The sequence below is a fragment of the Cupressus sempervirens genome, chromosome 3 (assembly GCF_028749045.1).
Source record: "Cupressus sempervirens isolate cs-2001-9-10 chromosome 3, ASM2874904v1, whole genome shotgun sequence".
NCBI classification, from domain to species: domain Eukaryota; kingdom Viridiplantae; phylum Streptophyta; class Pinopsida; order Cupressales; family Cupressaceae; genus Cupressus; species Cupressus sempervirens.
In genome coordinates this window covers 666,069,652-666,090,406 of record NC_143120.1, presented here as the reverse complement: position 1 = coordinate 666,090,406, position 20,755 = coordinate 666,069,652, and the positions used below count along the sequence as shown (strand labels likewise).

General features: G+C 32.7%; 1 protein-coding gene across 1 annotated transcript; it reads left to right on the top strand.

Moving 5' to 3' along the window:
• Nucleotides 1-17,596: 17,596 nt before the first annotated feature.
• LOC149568464 (putative anthocyanidin reductase) lies at nucleotides 17,597-19,636 on the top strand. The gene is made up of 5 exons (XM_089817564.1): nucleotides 17,597-17,970; nucleotides 18,063-18,229; nucleotides 18,376-18,748; nucleotides 18,829-19,042; nucleotides 19,133-19,636. The coding sequence occupies exons 1-5, from the start codon at nucleotides 17,841-17,843 to the stop codon at nucleotides 19,290-19,292; spliced, it is 1,044 nt and encodes a 347-aa protein (XP_089673690.1). The 5' UTR covers nucleotides 17,597-17,840; the 3' UTR covers nucleotides 19,293-19,636.
• The last annotated feature ends 1,119 nt before the right edge of the window (nucleotides 19,637-20,755 follow it).

Below are 20,755 nucleotides of genomic sequence, written 5' to 3'. Positions count from 1 at the left end.
TGGACTAATAAATGAAAATTATTAGTAAAATAAGTTTCATTAACCTCTCTTGGATGTGAGTTACATTTATGCCCTCTTTTAAGGGGTTTGGAGGCATTTTGGGCTCATTCCAGAACTTGATTTTTGCTCATTCTTTGTTATTCTTCAGAGGCTGCCAAACCTGTGGAGAAGGAGACCCAAGAAAGGGAGTTTGCAGGTTTCCAGGGAGACCCAAGAACAGGAGTTTGTAGGTTTCCAGGAAGGCTAAGGATGGGAGTTTGAATCCATTCCATGTGCATGCTCATACAGAGTTTGCCTTTGTGCTGAACAGTGTAGATTTGTGGGTTTTTGGGTGTGGTTTTTTGCATGAGTTTGGTGTTTTCAGTTGAGCATTTCATATCAGTTTTGGTTTCTGCTGTATTTCAGACTTTAAGCTGTTAAAATAGAGCTGAATATATGTATTGGGACATTATTAAACTTCTAAGATAGTTTATTAGTGTTTTTGTGGTGTTTTCGGGCATTTTTGTGTTAATTTCGGGAGCCCGATGAGCATAGTTTTTGTCCTACATTTGTGAGCTGTTTTGTAAAGGCTATATAGATCTGGAAATGAAATTTTATAGGCTGTTATGCTGCTCAAATTTCTGTAAAAATTTCTACTTTCAGATTTATTAATAACAGGTGAAGCTGTGAAGCTTTTTGGCACTATTTTCGACATACCCGATTTGGGGTTTCTTAAGAAATTTGGTGGATCTTTGTGATATCAGTTGTTTGATCTTAAAGATTTGATTAAAGGTTGGAAATATCATACAAAATCAGAAAAGGGACATTTCATATCACAAGTGCAGAGTAATTATAATATGAGAAATATGATTGTTAATAGTGATACTAGTAAGCCATCTAGCATCTTCATAAAAGATATTACTTGCAAGATGATTGATGACAATAAGAAAGATAGTATAGTGATAGTTAAAAACAAAGACACTAAAAACAATAAATGGGAGACCAAGAAGAGAGTGCAATTTCAGAATGTTGAAGCAATCAAAACTAATGTAGAAGATAAGAAGTCAAAACTTGGTCCCAACAAGCAAGTGGCAGTGCCTACTATTTAAATAGTCTCAAGTCTAGGTATTATTTTGAAACCTACTATGTGTGATCTAATTGATATGAGATCTATGTTATCTCAAATAACTTTAAAAGTTCCTTTATCTATTTTTTTTAGAATAGAGGGGCACAAGGGTAAGGCTTTATCATGGTTGGGCAGGATAGGTAATAGCAATATTGTTGAAAAAATAGTCAAATAGAAAACCCCTATTGTAGTAGAAGATTTTGGTATCACGTCTCAAATTCCTCAAATGCTTTTAGATAACTCATTTGTAGCCTATTTGCAAGATATTGGTAATTTTTCCCTTAGTCTAGTTATAAAAGGTAGAACTCTAAAACATGAATGATAGATTCAAGAGCCTCCAATACCATAATGCCTTTCAAAGTTATGGAAGCCCTAGGTTTATAGGTAGACACAAAAAAAGGTAGGTGTAGGGCCATGGATGCAAGGGAAGTGCCACTTATAGGTACCATTAATGCATTGCCTTTTAAGCCAGCTACCTATCCTAAGATTGAAATGAGCATGTTAGTCCTTGTGGTTGACATTCCTCATGTATATGGAATGTTATTATTCAAAAAAGGGAGTGCTAAAATGAGAGGTAGCTGACAATGTGATTTTTGACATGCAACCTTTCATATAGATGACAAAGTTGTCAAGGTGGATAAAGAGAAAATGGTTAATTATGTTTTGGGGGATGATGTTGACAAGAATGCTACTTGCTTCTTAGACATTGATGTAAATGCATTCAAGACTAAATTGATTATCCAAGAAGTTGAGAAACTCCAACCAGTAATTGTATACGAAGTAGAGTGTTGCATGGATTTACAAATTTTGTGGAATATGTATTTTGATGGGGAAAGTTCTAGGGAAGGTTCAAGAGTTGGGGTAGTTTTTGTATCTCTAGGAAAGAATACATTTAGATACTCATTTACCCTAAATTTTTCATGTACCAATAACATAGCTGAAAAAGAAGCACTCTTACTAGGCTTAAGATTTGCAACTAGCCATGGACTAAAAAGGTTGCATGTTATTGGTGATTCTCAGTTAGTTACCTCTTAGATAAGAGAGCTATATGTATCCAAGAACAAAAGGTTGAAGCAATATAGGAATGTTGTTTGGGACCAAATTGAATTGTTTGATGCCTTTGGCATATCTTGGATGGAAAGAAGTAATAATAAGATGGTTGATATGTTAACTAATGTGGCCTTTAAGCTAGAGATCTATCTTTTTCTGGTATCTCACATATTGAAATGCAAAACAGGTCATCAATTTCTGATAATATAGAACACTAGTAATTTTTTGATGATAATAAAGATATTCTAAACTTCTTGTCAAATAAAGACAAGTATCATGGTCAAGAACTTGACTTTAGTGCTTTAATTGAGACAATAGATGGCAAAGAGACAATCTTTGGCCAAGAAATCTTGTAATTAAAAACAAACAAAGTACCCAAGGGATCGATCATCTTAGATAGTATATTTGATAACCAAGATAGAGTAAAGTTAAAGGTCAAGGATCACAAGCCACAAGAACTTTAAGAAATAAATCTTGGTACATCTAAAGCTCCAAAAAAGGTGAATATTTGTCCAAATTTATCTACTGAAATTAGGAAGCCTTTAATTGATCTACTTAGAAAACATAGGCATCTCTTTACATGGTCATATGATGACCTCAAAGCCTATAGAGAAGACTTGTTTCAGCATACCCTACCACTTAAGGAGAATTTCAAACCTTTCAGACAAAAGCAGAAACCAGTAAACCCCACCTTAGCTCCCAAGATGCAAGAAGAACTAATGAAGCTAAGGGATGGAGGAATAATGAAACCAATTAGACTTTCTACTTGGGTGTCAAACTTAGTATTTTTAAGGAAGAAAAATGGAGATATAAGGTTTTATTTGGATTTTAGAAACTTAAACATTGCTTCTTTAAATATAACTATGGTTTTCCTAATATGGAGGCCATGGTGGAACAAGTGACTAGTTTAGAATTAATGTCCATGATAGATGGTTTTTCAGGTAACATCTAGGTTCTTGTGAATGAAAAGGAGTAGTTTAAAATAGCCTTCACTACTCCACAGGTCACATATGTTTATGTAAGAATGCGTTTTGGTTTAATCAATGCAAGAGAAAATTTTCAGAGGGCCATGGATGTAGCTTTTCATGAGTACATTAACAAGTTTATGGTAGTATACAAGGATGATCTTACAAAATATTCAAAAAGGCTAAGGAACATTGTAAACACTTTGAGAAGATTTTTATTAAAGCCTTAGAATATGGGGTCTCCTTGAACCCAAATAAATGCACATTTGGAGTGATAGAAGGAAGGTTTATGGGTCATATATTGTCAAAAGATGGGGTAGAAATTAACCATAAAAGAGTGGTATCCATTCATAAAGTTCCTAAGCCTCTAAATGCAAAAGTAATATAGTCACTTTTTGGGCAAGTAAATTTTCTAAGAAGATTTGTTACTTTTTGCTAAGATTAGTAGGCTAATATCTAAAATGCTCAAGAAAGGAGCTATTATTAGTTGGGATGGTGAGCTTTTAGAAGCTTTTTAGGAAATTAAATCTTCCATTAAAAATACACCAGTCCTTAGGACTCCAGATTATGTAAAGCCAATGCATATCTTTTTCTTCACATCTTTTCATACTATGGCAATAGTCCTATTTGGTAGGAGGTGTAGGTGGATTAACAAAACTCAAGACTTCAATATTGACATTCAAATTACTAAATTAGTAAGGGGTCAAGGATTAGTGAAATTAATGGCTCAATTAAACTTGAATGCCAACCAAATTAACATGGCAGCAAAAGATCCAAGGTCAGGCCTATGTAACATGGATCATTGTGAATGGTACACAAATGTTATATATTTCTTGCAACACATGGAAGCCCCACCCCACCTAACAAATAATGAAAAGAGAAGTACTAAATTGCATACAATTAGGTATATCATTGTTAACAATACTCTGTGGTGGAGAAGTTTTGAAGGAATATTGCTAAAATACATTGATTAGAAATATTTTGAGAAGATAGTAAGTGACATGCATTTAGGAGTATGTGGGGGGCACTATATAGAAAAAAACTACTGCTCACAAGATACTGAGAGTTGGATTTTGGTGGCCTAGACTTTTTAAAGATGCCCAACTATTTGTCTAAAGATGTGATGCATATCAAAGGTTTGCAGGTAAGTTAAAGTTTTCTAGAAATGCCCCTCTAAAATAGTTGAATTTCAGGTACCTTTTTAGTAGTGGGGCATGGATTTTATAGGTGAGATCTCCCTCAAATCTAGTACTGGTTACTCCTAGATCCTGGTAGCAATAGATTATTTTACAAAATGGGTGGAAGCTATTCCTACAAGAAATGCTACTAGTAAAGTAGTGAATAATTTCCTTTTAAATAATATTATAACAAGGTTTGGATGCCTTCAAAGGATTATGACTAACAATACAATGTGCTTTAGATTAGAAGAATTGTGAAATTTTGTGACAAATATGACATAACTAGATCAATATCCTCACCTTATCATCCACAGTGGAATGGGCAGGTTGAATCTACCAATAAGAGCCTATTGAAAGTCATAAAAAGGACTTTGGCTAAGAACAAAAAGGCATGGGATTCTAAGTTACAACTAGGAGTTTGGGTTGATAGGGTAGCAGTGAAGAAAGAAATAAATGTTGTAACTTTTGACCTTGTATATAGAATCCAAGATAGAGTACCTCAAAATAATTTAATAGGCTTATACAACTACATTTAAATGTATAATGAAGATTTCATTGATGATATGCAAGAAATAAGGGATGAGTTGGTAGGACTAACATAGACTAGAAAATAAGCCTCTATGAAGAATGCAAAGTTATAGTTGCTGGTCAAACTATTGTATGACAAAAAGATAATGGTTAAGAAGTTTGGACCTAAAATTTGGACAATGGTTAAGTCTTTTTTTAACCTTTCTTAGCTTATGGCTGTTTTTCCTTATGTTTTGTTGCTCATACTTTAACCCAAAGTCAATCATTTTTGTAGTTGTTGGATCTAAGAAGATTAATGATCTTCAGTTTCTCACTAAAGGAAGTTGTGCACTTGTTAAAAATGAAAGAAAGTGACTAAGTGACACCTGTTTGAGCAGGTCTCTCTCAAAATTGCAATAAGGAGTATTTTTTTGAACCATTGATCAGATCAAAATTAAAGGCCATCACATTCTCACAAAACAAAATTGCTCAAGTGTTAAAAAATGTGAAAATGTGATAGTTTGACATGTGGAGCATGGTGGGACCTAATTTAGCCTTGAGCCACAAGTTGAAATCTAACAGAATGAGTCAGCATAGTAAAAGGTTTTGATTGGTTGAAATTGCTAAGTTGGATAAAAAGGTTTATGACCTCATAAAAACCATTGATCATGTGTTGATCTATGACCATCGTGTTCTCACAAAAAGAAATTGTGTAATGTTTAACTAAAGTGAGCATATGACAAGCCACCACATGTCCATGGGGGGCTCATTTTATGAAGGTTATGAAGTCATTCCATATTTTTCTCAGTCGTTGATCATGCATCAAATCAATAATTAATGTGATTAGATTTCCACAATCCATAATAGTTATGTTACTCAATTTTTGGATTAGATTGTGTAAATATTTTTCACCATCAACATTTTGAATCACACTACATAATCCATCATCAGGATGAGAGAGCAAGAGATGTAGAACAAATTAAGTCGATGATGGATCACATAGTGTGATTCAAAACATTGATGGTGAAAAATCTTTACACAATCTAATCCAGAAACTGAGTAACAAATCAACAATAGTTGCTTTCTCGCATAATAAAGTTGTATACCTTTTAACTAAAGTGAGAAAGAGACAAGATGATACATGGCATATTTCAATAATAATTGTAGGCATTAAAAGTTTAAAACAGAACCATCCAATCATAATAGATCTATGACCAGATTTCAAAGTTACATGTTTGAAAATATGTCTCTCATTGAGTTTTATGCTATTCAATGTCAGTTTGTGTGGAGAGAATTGTTGCATAAAATATGATTTCAATTAATTATCAAATACCAAATGATAAAACCTTTAGAGTAGAACAAGAATCCAATAGTTTTTTTCTTCTTCATGCAACGAAGTGTTGAATTCTGAAATTCCAAGCATTTTTCAAGTGAGTGCAAATATCTTTCAATCATTTAAAGCTTTTTCTTCTAAGATTATTTTTAAGAGTTAAAGATGCCTCCATGACATGATTTTTTTGTGAAGGAAAATTATCAGCAGAGAAATGTGCACAATGAAATTTTAGAGCAATTACCTCAGTCCACAAATAAAAAGATGAGAGGGAGGGAATTGGTTCTAAAAAATCCAAGGTTGCGAATTACTGAAGGTTTGGATGACAAAGCCAACAAGTTAAGGGATTTAGAATCATCTACTAGTGGTTTGGAGTTGTTCAAAAAATATTTCTTAGAAAGAATTCTAGATACCCATTTGAGTAATGTCTAACAATTTGACATTGGTAAGTTAGTAATTCCTAGGGTATTTTCCGTTGATGATCTCTTAACTGTGATTGTAAAAATATATGATCCTATATCTAGATTAGTCAAGAATCATGCTAGGGAAAATTTATTCAAGGTTACACCCAAACTAATTAGGGAACTTTTTCTTTTAAACCCTAATCAAGCATTACGTAAACCAATAAATTTTGAGGACCACAAATTAGATATGAGGGTCAAAAGGTGTATTTAAGGAATGGGTCATTGCAAGAACATTTTATCAAGATAGGATAATTACCCTTTGTTAAACCAAATACTCTAGAGCCATTGTTGAGAAAATATTTCAATCCTAGAGCACAAGCACTATATTTCTCTCTCTGCAAGATATTTGGAATGGACGAACAAGGTCACATCCCAAGCTTTATTGTTTTCATCATGGCTCAAACATTAAAATATGGTATGAGTGCAATCTTTGATTTTTCCACCTATTTAGTAGAAGATATTCATAATGGGCTGATAGGTATAAGTAAGGCCAAAGTGAAAAATCCTTTCTGCTAGTATTTCATGCTCATGTACATTTGTTTGTATAAAGGTCACTCTTTTTTTCTAAAGAAATGAAGTTGGACACTAAGAGGTATGGAGAAAGGTTACCAGTCCAATTATGGAGTGTCGATATGACATGGGAGGTCATAGATTCTAGCATTGTAAGATTTGACAGATATTTTGGCTCCAGGATGAGGATTTTATTAGTTGGGAATAGTCCTACAATACCTCAATGATTATTAGAACTGATTAGACCAAAAGCCTATGCAAAAGTGTTGAAGGTAAGTCACAATTGAGGAGATATTATCCCATATGTAGTCTTGATTGTTTTTAGAATATATGATTTCCAAGGCAAGCCCCATGTTCTGCCTTACCAAGCGCCCTTGAAAGTTGGAATTGCAGAAATCCTATGGAAAATGGGAGAATTCAAAGAGGCAGAGCTCATAGGCTGATCAAGAGGATATAATTAAAAATAATTAGGAACAATTTTTTTTTGCAAGAATAAGAAAAGAAAAATGGAAAGTATACAGTAGAGTTCTTGAGTTTATTAATGCTTTTGAACCAAAGTATAACCCTCTTACTGATAAGAGATATTGGGTTATTAGGATACATATGCTAATGAATAATTTTGTTTGTTTTACCATATAAACCTTAAATGAGAAGAAGGCAATCCTAACTCAAACTTACCTAGATAAGGTAGCTAAGGTAGAGACTAGATTAGAAAATACGGCAATCATATCACTAGGTCAATACACATTACAAAGAAGACCTAGATATATAGTGGCAAAGAGTGTACAACTTGTACCTCTTTATAAAAGGAAAATTAAAAAAGTCAACCAACTACACATGCTCCCAAGAGTCAGAAACTAGAATAGCATTCTTCTTCTAGGGCTAAAGAATATTCTTCTAACCAAACAGGACTCTGAATAGATGATGAAATATCATTGAGAGAATAGCTAGGACAAATGGGAGGGGAGAAGGACATTGTAATAGCAAAAAATTGGCATAGAAGAGGGAGTTCCTAAGGAACTCCCTATGCCAACATTAGCCCTCACTATAGGAGATTTCAAAGGTAAAGAAATAGATCTTGTAGTATAATAGGCATCTTTGAAGTTCATAGATGATGAAATCTTTGTGCAGTCAATAGCATTCACTCATTTTTTGTGGAGAAGGAATATAAACAATTTTGAAGAAAAATGCAAAAGACTTAGAACATGGCAACCTGGCAGGTGGGACTATGAAGTTGAGGAGGAGGTCAACACTAGTTTTGTTGAGGAATCTGCATAAATAACCCTTGAAAGGGATGGATAGCTACTAAAAGATTCAAGAATTTTAATTTTACTTGATTGGGACATTGCCAATGCAATGATTTTTGATATAGTAAGGAAATCAAAGAACACCAAGATTAAAACTAAGGAGGAAGTCCTACAAGCCCATAAGGAGTTAAAATACAGTAATGGCCATTAGGCCTTAGTGATGTGGTCCATCAAGAAAAGAGACAAAGCCCAGATTCAAGAGGTTTTAGATTTTGAACACACAGGTAGTCTCATGGTTTATAGAGTGGATGAGGTAGACAATGAAAAGGTTTCTAAGATGACCAAGGAAATGATAGATTTTTGGGTAGTAGTTGTTACTTAGGACAAACAAAAATCCTATAATTAAATGTTATCTTTGAAAAGGTGTTAGAGGCCTCTAAAGAAAGAGGAAATAAAATACACTAGCTGGAAGGAAAAGATGCTCAAATGGAGAAACAATTGGGGAAGAGAAAAGTAGGAGAGGGATCTAGTCAGCCAAAAATTACTTATCCTTCTCATCCTCCAATTGCACCATTCAATACAATTCCCCTTGTAGAAATACTAGCTACCCCATAGTGACACCAATTTTATATAGCTAAAGATTTTCAAGAAGAAAAGAACAAATTATGGGCCATGTGTGTGGAATCGGATATTCAATATGAAGATAAAATAAGAAAAAACATTATATATCTAGTGGATAGGATTAATTGGCCTGCATTTATGAACAATGTCAAAATTAATGGATATATGGAAAGAGCTTTAAAATAATGAGGCCATCTTGAAGCCAATAATGAAAAAATGTTATAGTAGGGACAATGATATCACAAATTTATGTTGTTCAGTCATTAGTCCTTCTTGTGAGCAAGTAGAGAGAACTTTTGACATGACTAATGGCCTCTCAAATCTTGATAACAAGAGAATTGTGCTACAAAGGAGGATTATAAATTACTTTTCAAAATATCTTGGTGAAATTTTTTGATTGTTCCCTCATGCACAAAAGAATATGGATAGATTGAAAGACAAAGAAGAGTGGGGTAAGGAATTAGATGGTCTAATATGTATCAGACTAATAAAGGTCATAAATGAAAAGAATCACATATGTTTTACAAAAAGAACTGAGGAAATTGTCAGGGTACAGATATCTTTTATTCTTTTAAAAGGGATTTTGCTGAAATTTAGTAGTTAGGAGAAGAAATTTGAAGGAAGCAACAAGAAATTTTGAACATTCTGGATAGATGATTCACTTTTCAACAAGTGGATGATAGATCTTTCTCAAGCCAATTAGTGAATATCTAAGGAAAATAATGAAGATGGTGCTCATCTAGATGAATTGCAGATTGTTGATGCACAGACTAGAGTAGAGGAAAGGAAAGAAGAAAAACCATTTATAACTATTGAATTGGTAGTTCAATCTAATGATTTTCAGGTAGAGCCATGAGTCATAGTCAATTTTTAGATATCAAAACATCACCCACCAAATGCACATCAGGTAGTCCCATAGTTAAAAGAACAATAGATACATCTAGACCAATCATCACATAAAGCCTCTCAGCAATGAGGTGATGCAATAGAAATGGCCCCACGACAAGAAAATTCATGATAAAGACATTGTATTACACAATTTTTTGTCTTATTATGACATTAACCTTTTGTTTGTAATATATTTCTATCTTAAGTACAGTTGTCATTCTTCTCTAAGCCTAAAGCTTTTTGCATCTCATGCTATATAAATGAGATCCCAAGGCTAGAGAAAGGGGTTGCATTCTATATAATTTTGAGCCTTAGGATATTTTTGCATTTAGTCCAATAGTCTCTGTGTGAATTTAATGATGTATTCATCTTTGCATATCTGAGAGCAATTAGAACATGAGAGGATTAGGTATTCAATCTTGAGTTATTTTGAACTAGATGCTAGTAATGTATTCTTTTCAAGGAAGATAAATATAAAGGAAACTTGTTTTGCAAATATCTATTTCTCTGAATTTTGTCTCTTTCTCATATATCTACAGATTTGAAAATCAATAAATAATGTTCATTCATTTTAATTCATTGATTTCTCTTAATTCAAATAATTAAATAAATAATTTCATTGAATTGATAGGTTTTCTAGGTGTGTGGGGAGGATCTTGATAAGAAGATAATTTAGAGTTAACTGTTGATAGTTTCAATTGTAAGGAAATTGAATAGATCAAGCTTTACTGGTGTGATTTTCTCTGTACCAATGGATAAGGCACTAATCACTACTTAGAATGCAAATTGTTGAGTTAATGGGGTTGCACAGAGCATAAATATAAATAAAATCAATCTTTACTTTATTGTATGAAGAGCTAAACTACTGGCTAGTACTTATTTGAAATATTTCCTTGTATGTCATTGTTAGCTATTGTTGTCAAGGATTATTTGTGAAGTATAGAAGAATTGTGACCATTTTCTGTTGTAAGGGATAGAAGTGAAGTAGAAAGCATGATGTTAATAAGAATAGGTTGAAATCAAGAACCATAAACCATTTATTTTCTCATATATCCCTAAGGTGCACTCACCATGGTTTTGCAGAACCTAAGAATAGAGAATCCATGTGATCTTGTTGAGGTTGGATCTAGAACTGAAGTATTCAAGTAGTTAAGTATAGGAGTTTGCTAACCCTTAGACCAAGTTTTATCTTCAAAATCCAAGTATCAAGTATTTTGTTGCTTGGTAGTTTTGAAACTCCAACACCTTCATATATGGATTATATTCCATTACGAAAGCTAAATCATGGGAGAAAATTTTGAATCAATATTCTGAAGTATCAAGAAAGCACATTAACTATTAGAAGAGAAAACTCTACTTCTTCAAAACCAAAATGGCTCTACAATAAAGGATAACATGGGAGATGGATTTCCAAGTGGTATGCATTCATAACATCTATCTAGGCCTCCCCCTCACAATGAAGCAAGTCACCCCTTAATTATCAAAACACAGTGGTGGAAGAATGCTAAGGAAGTTGGTAGGTTGGAAAGGTAAGGTTCTCAACAATTTGAGAAACCACAACTCATTATGTCCTCTCTCTAGAGTATCCTAGACTTTTTTTTTTGTCTTTACTCAAGGTATCTGGTCAATTTAGAGACATCTTTAAAAAAATAGAGGAACTTTATGTGGTCAAAAACGAAGGAGAAGATGAAATTGAGTCTTGTTAGCTAGGAATTTTTTTGTAGATCCAAGTCTCAAAGGGGTTTGAATATGGGGAAAATAGGGAATTTAAACATGACCCTCATGACTAAAAATGGTTGTAGATAGAGCTAGGATTTGGCTGCAAAGTGTTGAGTTATGAGAGTAAAATATTTGGCAGGAGAACCTTTAAATCAAGTGCTTTACACCAAAGGTCTCCTAGATGGATCAAGGATATGGACTAATATTGTTAAGAATAAGCACTAAAGGGGAGGTATTAGGTGGAACATTGGAGATGGAAATTTGGTTAGGTTTTGGGAGGATAGATGGATTGGTGACTCCCCTCTAATATTCACTATTTTTTTTTCTCTAAAAAAAAGGGAGGCAATGAATTCAATCTTAAGGGTGCCAATTATATTTAAACTAATGAGTGGAAATAATTCAATATGGGTAGTTTAAATCTTGCAGGGAACGACATATATGTGGAGTTGGGGTTTGTCCTCAAAGAAATTATCCTCCTTCCCAAATAGAGATAAAATAATATGGGACAAAAATTCTAGTGGGAATTCAATGTGAAATCAGTGTATAATATTATTATTTGTGAGTCTGGGGCCTTTGATTGGAGATATGTTCAGAAGACTCACTACCTACGCAGGCTTAATTTCTCCTAGTTGTTTGTTATGCAACAACATACTCACAATTGATAACCTCAAAAGGAATGATTTCTAAATGGTTAATCAGTGTATTGTGTGTAGGTGTGAGGAAGAGACCATCTCCCACCTCTTAATTCAATACTTGTATTCTACTTAGATCTGGTAGAAGTTATTTAGTTAGTTGATGATTTCATGCATCATGATTAGTGACACTTAATAGTTTATCCTTGGCTGAAGATTCCCCTCATACCATCCCATTAATAAAAATTTATGGAAATCCACCTACACCCCCCTCGCTCCTATCCCATTGTGCTAGAACATATGGAAATAGAGAAATAACTTTACATTAAGGGAAAACTTTACCCCATCAAAGGTGGTTTTTTGAATAACTATGACATTAATTAAAGAATATTCTATGGTCTACAAATGGAAACTTCCCCCACCCCCCTATATAAATGGATAGGTATTAGATGGAAGTATGGGATGTATCCCACTCAATGGAAAAAGTGAATAGTTCAAAGGCCCAAAAAAGGAAGGGGACTTAATTGAAGTCAACTCCCCTAAACTGGTAGAAAATAAATTATGATGGTTCAAGGAGGAATGAAAGGGTGGACAGTGGGGGATTTATCTTGGATGAACAAGGATCCTACATCAACGTATGTGTCTAGTTCTAGGAAAGATTCAAGTAATGAGGTGAAAGTGTTAGGCCTCCTCTAGGGATTGGAGATAGCATTCAATAACAAGATCCAAAATCATGTATTAGGTTATGAAACTATGCTACTACTAGAAAGATCAAAATAGAGAAATTTTAGTTCTTAGATGTTGAAAGTGCTTGAACTACTGCTAGAAAGGTCAATAATAGGTCGATTAAGAGATCATGGTGAATAGGAGGAGGAAGAGGCAGGTAGTGAAAGGAAGAATCAGGAGGACCTAGGTGGTGATCAGAATAGCCCTATGCCTTCCTATGTGTCTTATATATTAAAACTAAGGCTAACACTCTAGAGGCTAGGAAAGAGTGTGATGTGGGTAAGAAGGGCACCATTACTTCCCTTATTAGAGACTTTAATATGCACAGTCAGACTCAGGGGGTAGAACCTATTGAAGGGAATAAACAAAAAGAATGGAACACAGTGCCAAGTGACTTTCAAAGTTCAAGGAAAGTAATATAGGGAAAACTATTGGTATCAAAAAACCTTTGGAAAGTCTGGATTTTACTAAGCTAGAGGAATCTATCACTAGTATGATCAAGAAAAATGAGGACCTAGAGAAAAAATTTGAAAGAATCGCAAAATTTTTTTTGTCAATGATACATTTTATTACTGCTACCCTTCACTTATTGCAAGTTGGAAAGGAGACTACAAATGCTAAAGACATGCAGACTACTCAGTCATTGTATGGCTTCCTAGTAGACAAATGACTATGCTTGCTTTTTGAGAACCCAAGGAACTAGAATAAGGAGAGTTAGCTACTGCTTGTGTGTTTTCTTTTTCTTTTTTGTTTATTATATCTATTTTCTTCTTGGCCTAGAGGGCTTACTTTTTTGTTAATTAATAGACTTTTTTATGGCCCACAAATGTTTACTAGGCTATTTTCATGTATAAATCTGACAATATCATATTTATTAGATGTAGTAAGTTTAAGTATAGAAACATTTTAGTTTGAGGGTTTTCAATATTATAGAAGGGGGTTGGTTAATTGTATGGTAATGACTTTTGACTAATTTTTAGCCTTATTTTTCTATTTTTGGTTAGCCCCCATTTCGACTATTTTTAAAATAAAAACAAACAATGCAAGTGAAGAAATAATGTCTCTTGGGAGAGATGTGTCAAAGTCATGTGAATTGTCTAAATTATTTTGTACAAATGTGAAGGTGTGAAAAAAGAATCTTAGATTCTCAATAACTTCCAAAAAAAATACCATGTCATGGATGACAAGATTAAACAATAAATATGCACAAAATGTATTTGTTGAAAGGCTTTAAGTAGATATGAAAACCTTATTCACTCTTCTAACTACCTACATATGAATTACATAGTATGATGTCTAGTTTGAAGGTTTGAGAATTCCAAAAATGTTAAGAAAGCTTCATTTAAAATAACACATGTAATGGTCATGGTGGTTTGGGAATGGTATGAATTGATTAAATGACCTACCTAGAGGAAGACAAACAAGGTCATGTAGATGTTATTATTTTCATAATACACATAGTATCCTTAGTGCTTGTGTCAATCTAGAAGCATGAAAAATTAATTAGTTTTGTATATTAAAAGGTAAAGAAACTCAATGATCCACAAGGTTTTTGCAATGGATATGTGGTAAGGAAAGAGCTATAGTATCAATAGTTACTAGGCATGATCTAAAGATAGCATGTGAGATCAAGTGAAGGGTGTGGTCTTCCTTCTTTTCATGTACACCTAATATGATCTATATGTGGATCATTCCCAATAATAAGAGTCTCTTAGAGAGAGATATTTGAGTAGGGTATTCCTCTATGACAAACAGAGCATCTAGAGGATTTTCTCTAGTTGACATCTAAGGATCTTGGTCATATTAGTCTAGATAGAGTGGACCATGTTGAGACAATTTATCTCATGATTACTAATCTAATGACTAGAATTTATGGAATGAAGTTCAATGTATTCCAGTTACAAGGTCTTTGTGTGAACATATATGTTATGATATTTCTTGACATATAGATATTAGTTGTATCAAGAAGCATTCAAGAGAAAAGAATGATGCATCCCATGTGAAAGTCACATAGGCTAAAGGATGAAGGCATAGCTTACTTTCATAAGTTTGAGTTGGTCACTCATGTCTAGATTAGTTTCTTTCATATTAGTTTTAGTTCTTTGAAGAGGAACAATCAACATTCAAGGGAAGTCTAAAAATCAATTACATAAAGTCTTGGACGAGGAGGTCAAAAGGTTGATATTTGATTTAGAGGGAGTTTGACAATCCATAAGAGGAAACCTTGGATGAGGAAGTCGAAAGGATGATATTAAATTCAATGTGAATTTGAAATTTCATCAGAAGAAACCTTGGACAAGGAGGTATAAAGGTTAGTGTTTGCTTCATGATTTATTCTTCATGAAGGAGAAGTTCAAGGTACAATCCCCTATAATGCATTTGTCTTTATGAAAGAGAAGTTTGACGTGAATCCACCACTTGGGGTAGCCATGATGAACCTATCCTATTATATGATTCATGGTGGATGAAATGTGTGTGACTCGATTGGCCCCTTGTGTACATTATTGAAAGGTGATGATCTTTCAAATAATGTACATTTGTATTTCACATTGTAAGGAGACAACTTTAGAATGAATGGTCTCACAATCATGATGGATATCATTTGACTTGATATCCATGGACATGTCATGATAGTTAGTATCTCTCAGACATCTTCATAGATATCACAAGACTTGATATTACTTGAAACTCATTATGATCCTTATGAGATAGTCATGGTGGATAACTATATCCATAGATATACCATAATCTATTATGATAGACATCATGAGACTTGATTTTAGTGCACATACCATAATGAAGATGTGTTATGAAGAATGTCATGTAACTTGATACTCTTAAGATGCATACCATATCTTATGATATCACGAATAAGGTAGTATTACTGGTTACTTGGTCAATTTTTCATCTTCCATATCTAAGAGGGAGTGTTGATATTGATAGCTTTAGTTAGATTAATTTAGGTAACAATATGTTCAATATACATTGTGTATACATATGCATACATAATATTTGAAATCATATAATGACATTGATCTTATTATTGAATAAAAGTGATCATCCATAATATAAGATTGAATATGTTCCACATGTATTATGAAGAGGTTTATTTCATGATCCAAAATGATCAAATGAACTTGATTCAGATATATGAGAGATCGGATATTATTGCCATTTTGTATTGCAATGTTGGGCTTCATACTAAAAAACCAATTGAAAATTGTGACTGTGGATTGGACTTCATATTATAGCTAATGATCATGATGCATTCATATTATCATTATAGCCACTAATCATTGGTTTTCGATTTGTTATATCGAATTTGTATTTGTTATATGCCTCCTCTTCTTAGACATGTCAACATATATATATATATATATATATATATATATATATATATATATATATATATATATATATATATATATATATATATATATATATATATATATATATATATATATATATATATATATATATATATATATATATATCATTGAAGATCACACTTCAAGAGACATACAATAATCTACTTCTTGTAATTCAATTTTCATCGATAAATATTCATTATTTATATTCAAATATATTTAAAGTACTATACACACATATATCAAGTGCAATCCATAACTGCATACACACACACACACACACATTTATGTGTATATATGTATATGTATATATAAATATATACACATATATATGTATGTATATATGTACATATCTATGTATGTATGTATATATGTATATACATATATACATATATACATACATATATATGTGTACACACACACACACACACACACACACATGTATATACATATATACATACATATATATATACGCATACATACATACATGTGTGTGTGTGTGTGTGTGTGTGTGTGTGTGTGTGTGTGAGGCTATGAGGTGTTGATCATTATTAGAGTATAAATCTTTTGGAGATTGACTTTCATAATCACTGTTCAAAGAACATATTGCTTTCATACATATATTTGAAGGTATGTTAATACATTATTGTTCATATCTATTTGAAGAGCCATTTCATATTCATTATTCATATAAACAAGCATTGTATCAAAAAGATTAATATCATACTATTGGTCTATTTCAAGATGTAAAATGATTGGTTAGTAAATATATATTGCATAAGAGATTGTAAAATTTTAAAAAAATCTATATTTTATATTCGCAATAAGTTTAATGAATAAATCACAAAAACATATTATGTTATCGATAAACATAAACTTACAAAAATCTATATTTTATATTCGCAATAAGTTTAATGAATAAATCACAAAAACATATTATGTTATCGATAAACATAAACTTACAATTACAATAATTTTACGCATTTAAATAATTTTACATTTAAGTAATGGAATACTCACAAATTTCAACGGTAGAAGACAAACAACCATTACATAATAAATATCATGGTCAGATTTCTTCCCCATTTGTACTTCTACGTAGACTTTTTGATAAGAATCCCATATTAAGTTGGACATATTTCTACGAATGTCGCTATCTTATTTCACCTAATTAGCATTCTACCTAATTTGTTTTCCTCCAGTGAGTATTTAAAACAAACAATCTGTCTCAATACTGATAAAATACCAACCATATTTTGCATCCAGGCTTTCTGTACACCTAATCCAATACTCGGCATCTTTTTCTCCTGATAAAAGAACTCCGTATACGGCTGGAGAGATATATATAATCGCATAGCACGAATAACTTTAAATATCAGATGGGAGAGCCGTGTTCAAGTATTTTTCTCTGAACTCCAAAGGCTCAAGAAACCTCCACTATTTTGAGCATGGCGCTGTAGAAAGTAGACATAATATCTCTTTCTTCATCTTATAAATGTACACTGACAATTTTCTCGAAGTAGGAATTCAATGGCTGTCAAAGGTAAGCAGAATATAAAACAAGTGTGTGTGACTGGAGCAGCGGGATACATCGGATCATGGCTGGTCAAAAATCTGCTAGAAAGGGGCTACACTGTCAATGCAACCCTTAGAGACCCAGGTATAACTTACTTCTTAAGGAAAAAAATACAACACTGTATTTAAGAGATATATTAGATTGTCCCATTTATATAATGGTTTGATGATATGTAGGGGACGAAACAAAATCTGGGACCTTGTTGAAGCTGCCCGGGGCAGAAGAAAGGCTTAAGCTCTTCAAAGCTGATTTGTGTTTAGAGGGTAGCTTTGATTCAGCAGTTGAGGGCTGTCATGGAGTATTTCATGTGGCAGGTCCCATGGATTTTACAAAACCTAATCTGGTATGCACATAAAAAAGACTCATCATCTCTTTATTCTTAATAATAATAATAGTTAAAGACTGATTACGACATTTTCAAAAATTATCATCTATGCAAGTATTTAAATCTTTTTGTAAACTCATGTGTAATGGATGTCGTTTTTGAAGGATGATTTTGTTGTACCTGCTGTAAATGGGGTGCACAATGTAATGAGAGCCTGCGCGAGAGCAAAATCTGTTAGACGTGTAATTTTCACTTCATCAATTTCAGCTGCTTCTCCAATGAATGAAAAGGGGGAATTCACCCAAAAATGGCTTGACGAAGCCTGTTGGAGCCCAGTCAATTTGCTCAAGTCTCAAACAGCAAAGGCAGCTTGGTATGCGGTAGCTAAGACCTTGGCAGAAGAGGAGGCCCTTAAATATCATGGGCATAGTAATAAAATTGAAGTAATAAGCATCTTACCAGGTTTGGTGATTGGGCCTTGGCTTACAACTACGACTGCTTTAACATCTGTTCAAACAATTTTAGCTCTAGCGGGAGGTATAAATATCTGTTTCCAATCGTACTTTTTTTATCATTCTCATGTTTCTTCATAGTTCTAATATGACCAAATTTGACAGGAAATGACGAATTTTATGAACTTTACAAGCTTTCCGATTTGCTCTTGGGATCTATACCACTTGTTCATATTGAAGATACATGCAATGCCCACATATTTCTTATGGAACATCCCAATGCTCAAAATCGCTATGTTTGCGCATCTGATTCTTTGAGTCTCAAGTCTCTCAAGGATTTTCTTGCTAAACAATATGCACAGCTCAAGAATCATATCAAGTAAGGAAACGATTTCTCATTTCAATCATGCACATCATTGAGCTTCCCAGTGTTTATTACGTCTTCTCATTTTAATCATATTTTGTACAGGTTGGATGATGATAATGGGATTGAGACATACCTGCCTGTTTCTTCAAAGAAATTGCTGGATATGGGATTCTCTTATAAGTATCATCTGTCGGAAGCTATTGATGAGACCATGCAATTTCTCATAAAGAATGATCTACTGAAAGATGTAGTTGATAAATAAGATATTTCAAATAGGAAAAAACAAAAGAGCAGGGAATATATTTTATATAGATTATTGATAGATAAATTATGTCACAGTGTTTTGATTTATTATTACTCTATAAAGACATTTACCATTAAGTAATTTAGAGGAATCTACAATAACAATTAAAAGCGTCTAAAGTGGAGAACCTAACCCAACGGTGGGCATTTCATTGGCTGCAATGTTCTGCAGATAAATATTATCTTAACTATTGAATTTTTCTACATGCATTTTATAACTTAGCAACTTGTAATCATTAAACTATGATATCTTAATGTCTCATAGCATATCTAATAACGTATCAGCCATTCAGTATTGTATGCGATGTGATCATTTTATGTATTCTACTTTTCTTCAGTTCACGTAGTGATGATATTAAACTTTATTTATTTATATCAAATATTTCATTTTAAATTATGGAGAGTTGTATAACAGATAATAAATTATTTTTAACGAATAATTTCAAAAAGGTCTACATATATTTAAAAAGTTATGAAATTTGGATTTAAATTGGAAATATGAATATTTAGTAAGGATGTTGTTATCCTCCATTCCAACTGTGCATTGACTACTTTTCAAAAAATTAGCCTGTCCCATTTAGTAATGATATGTTAAGAATTTAAATTTTAAAATTGAGCAATATTGAATGTAATATATTTATTCACTTATAAATTAATTAATTTAATGTTAGAGTAATTCAAGTCTATATATATATAGAGAGAGAGAGAGAGAGTGCGATATGAAGGCTTTAATTTACTTTTTTTAAATGTTTCACATTTAGAAATTAAAATCAGTCACTCACTCACTCAGTTAGGTAGTATGTCTATCTATTTATCTAGTTATATAATATTTGTTCTTAACTAAGTATTCTTCAATTCTTTCTATTTGCCCTACTTTTAAATTATATATAATTAATCTAAACCTCATACCCACAAAGAAGCAGAGTAGTAACATTATATAGATAGTAATTTATTTATTTTTACAAAGAACATTGAGGATAAAAAAGAAAGGAAAATTTATTTGTCCAATTTTCAAAAGGTCACAGTACAAACACAATTAGTGATCTTCTATATAATCACTTTCCACTTTGCCTCCTCTCAAATTGACGTCTTTGATATATTAGGATTTCCCTTAATGATAGTTTTTCATTATCTACATTGTCTATTTGAATATTTTGCTTACAATATAAAGTGATTTCTCTATTTAAGACTATAGAAGACCATTAATCATCAGCCCTCCACCACAAAAACAATGTAGCAATTCTAAAGTAGGTTCAACAGTTGCCTAAAATGGAATCATAGATATTCAGCCTATCATCCACCATGATTATTGTGTAGATAATATCCACTCCCATTTAGACCAGATTTAAGATGGCATCCATTTTATAGTTATTTATTGTGTTTTAGTTGAGAATGATATTACTTTCTAGAGAGGTTTTTATC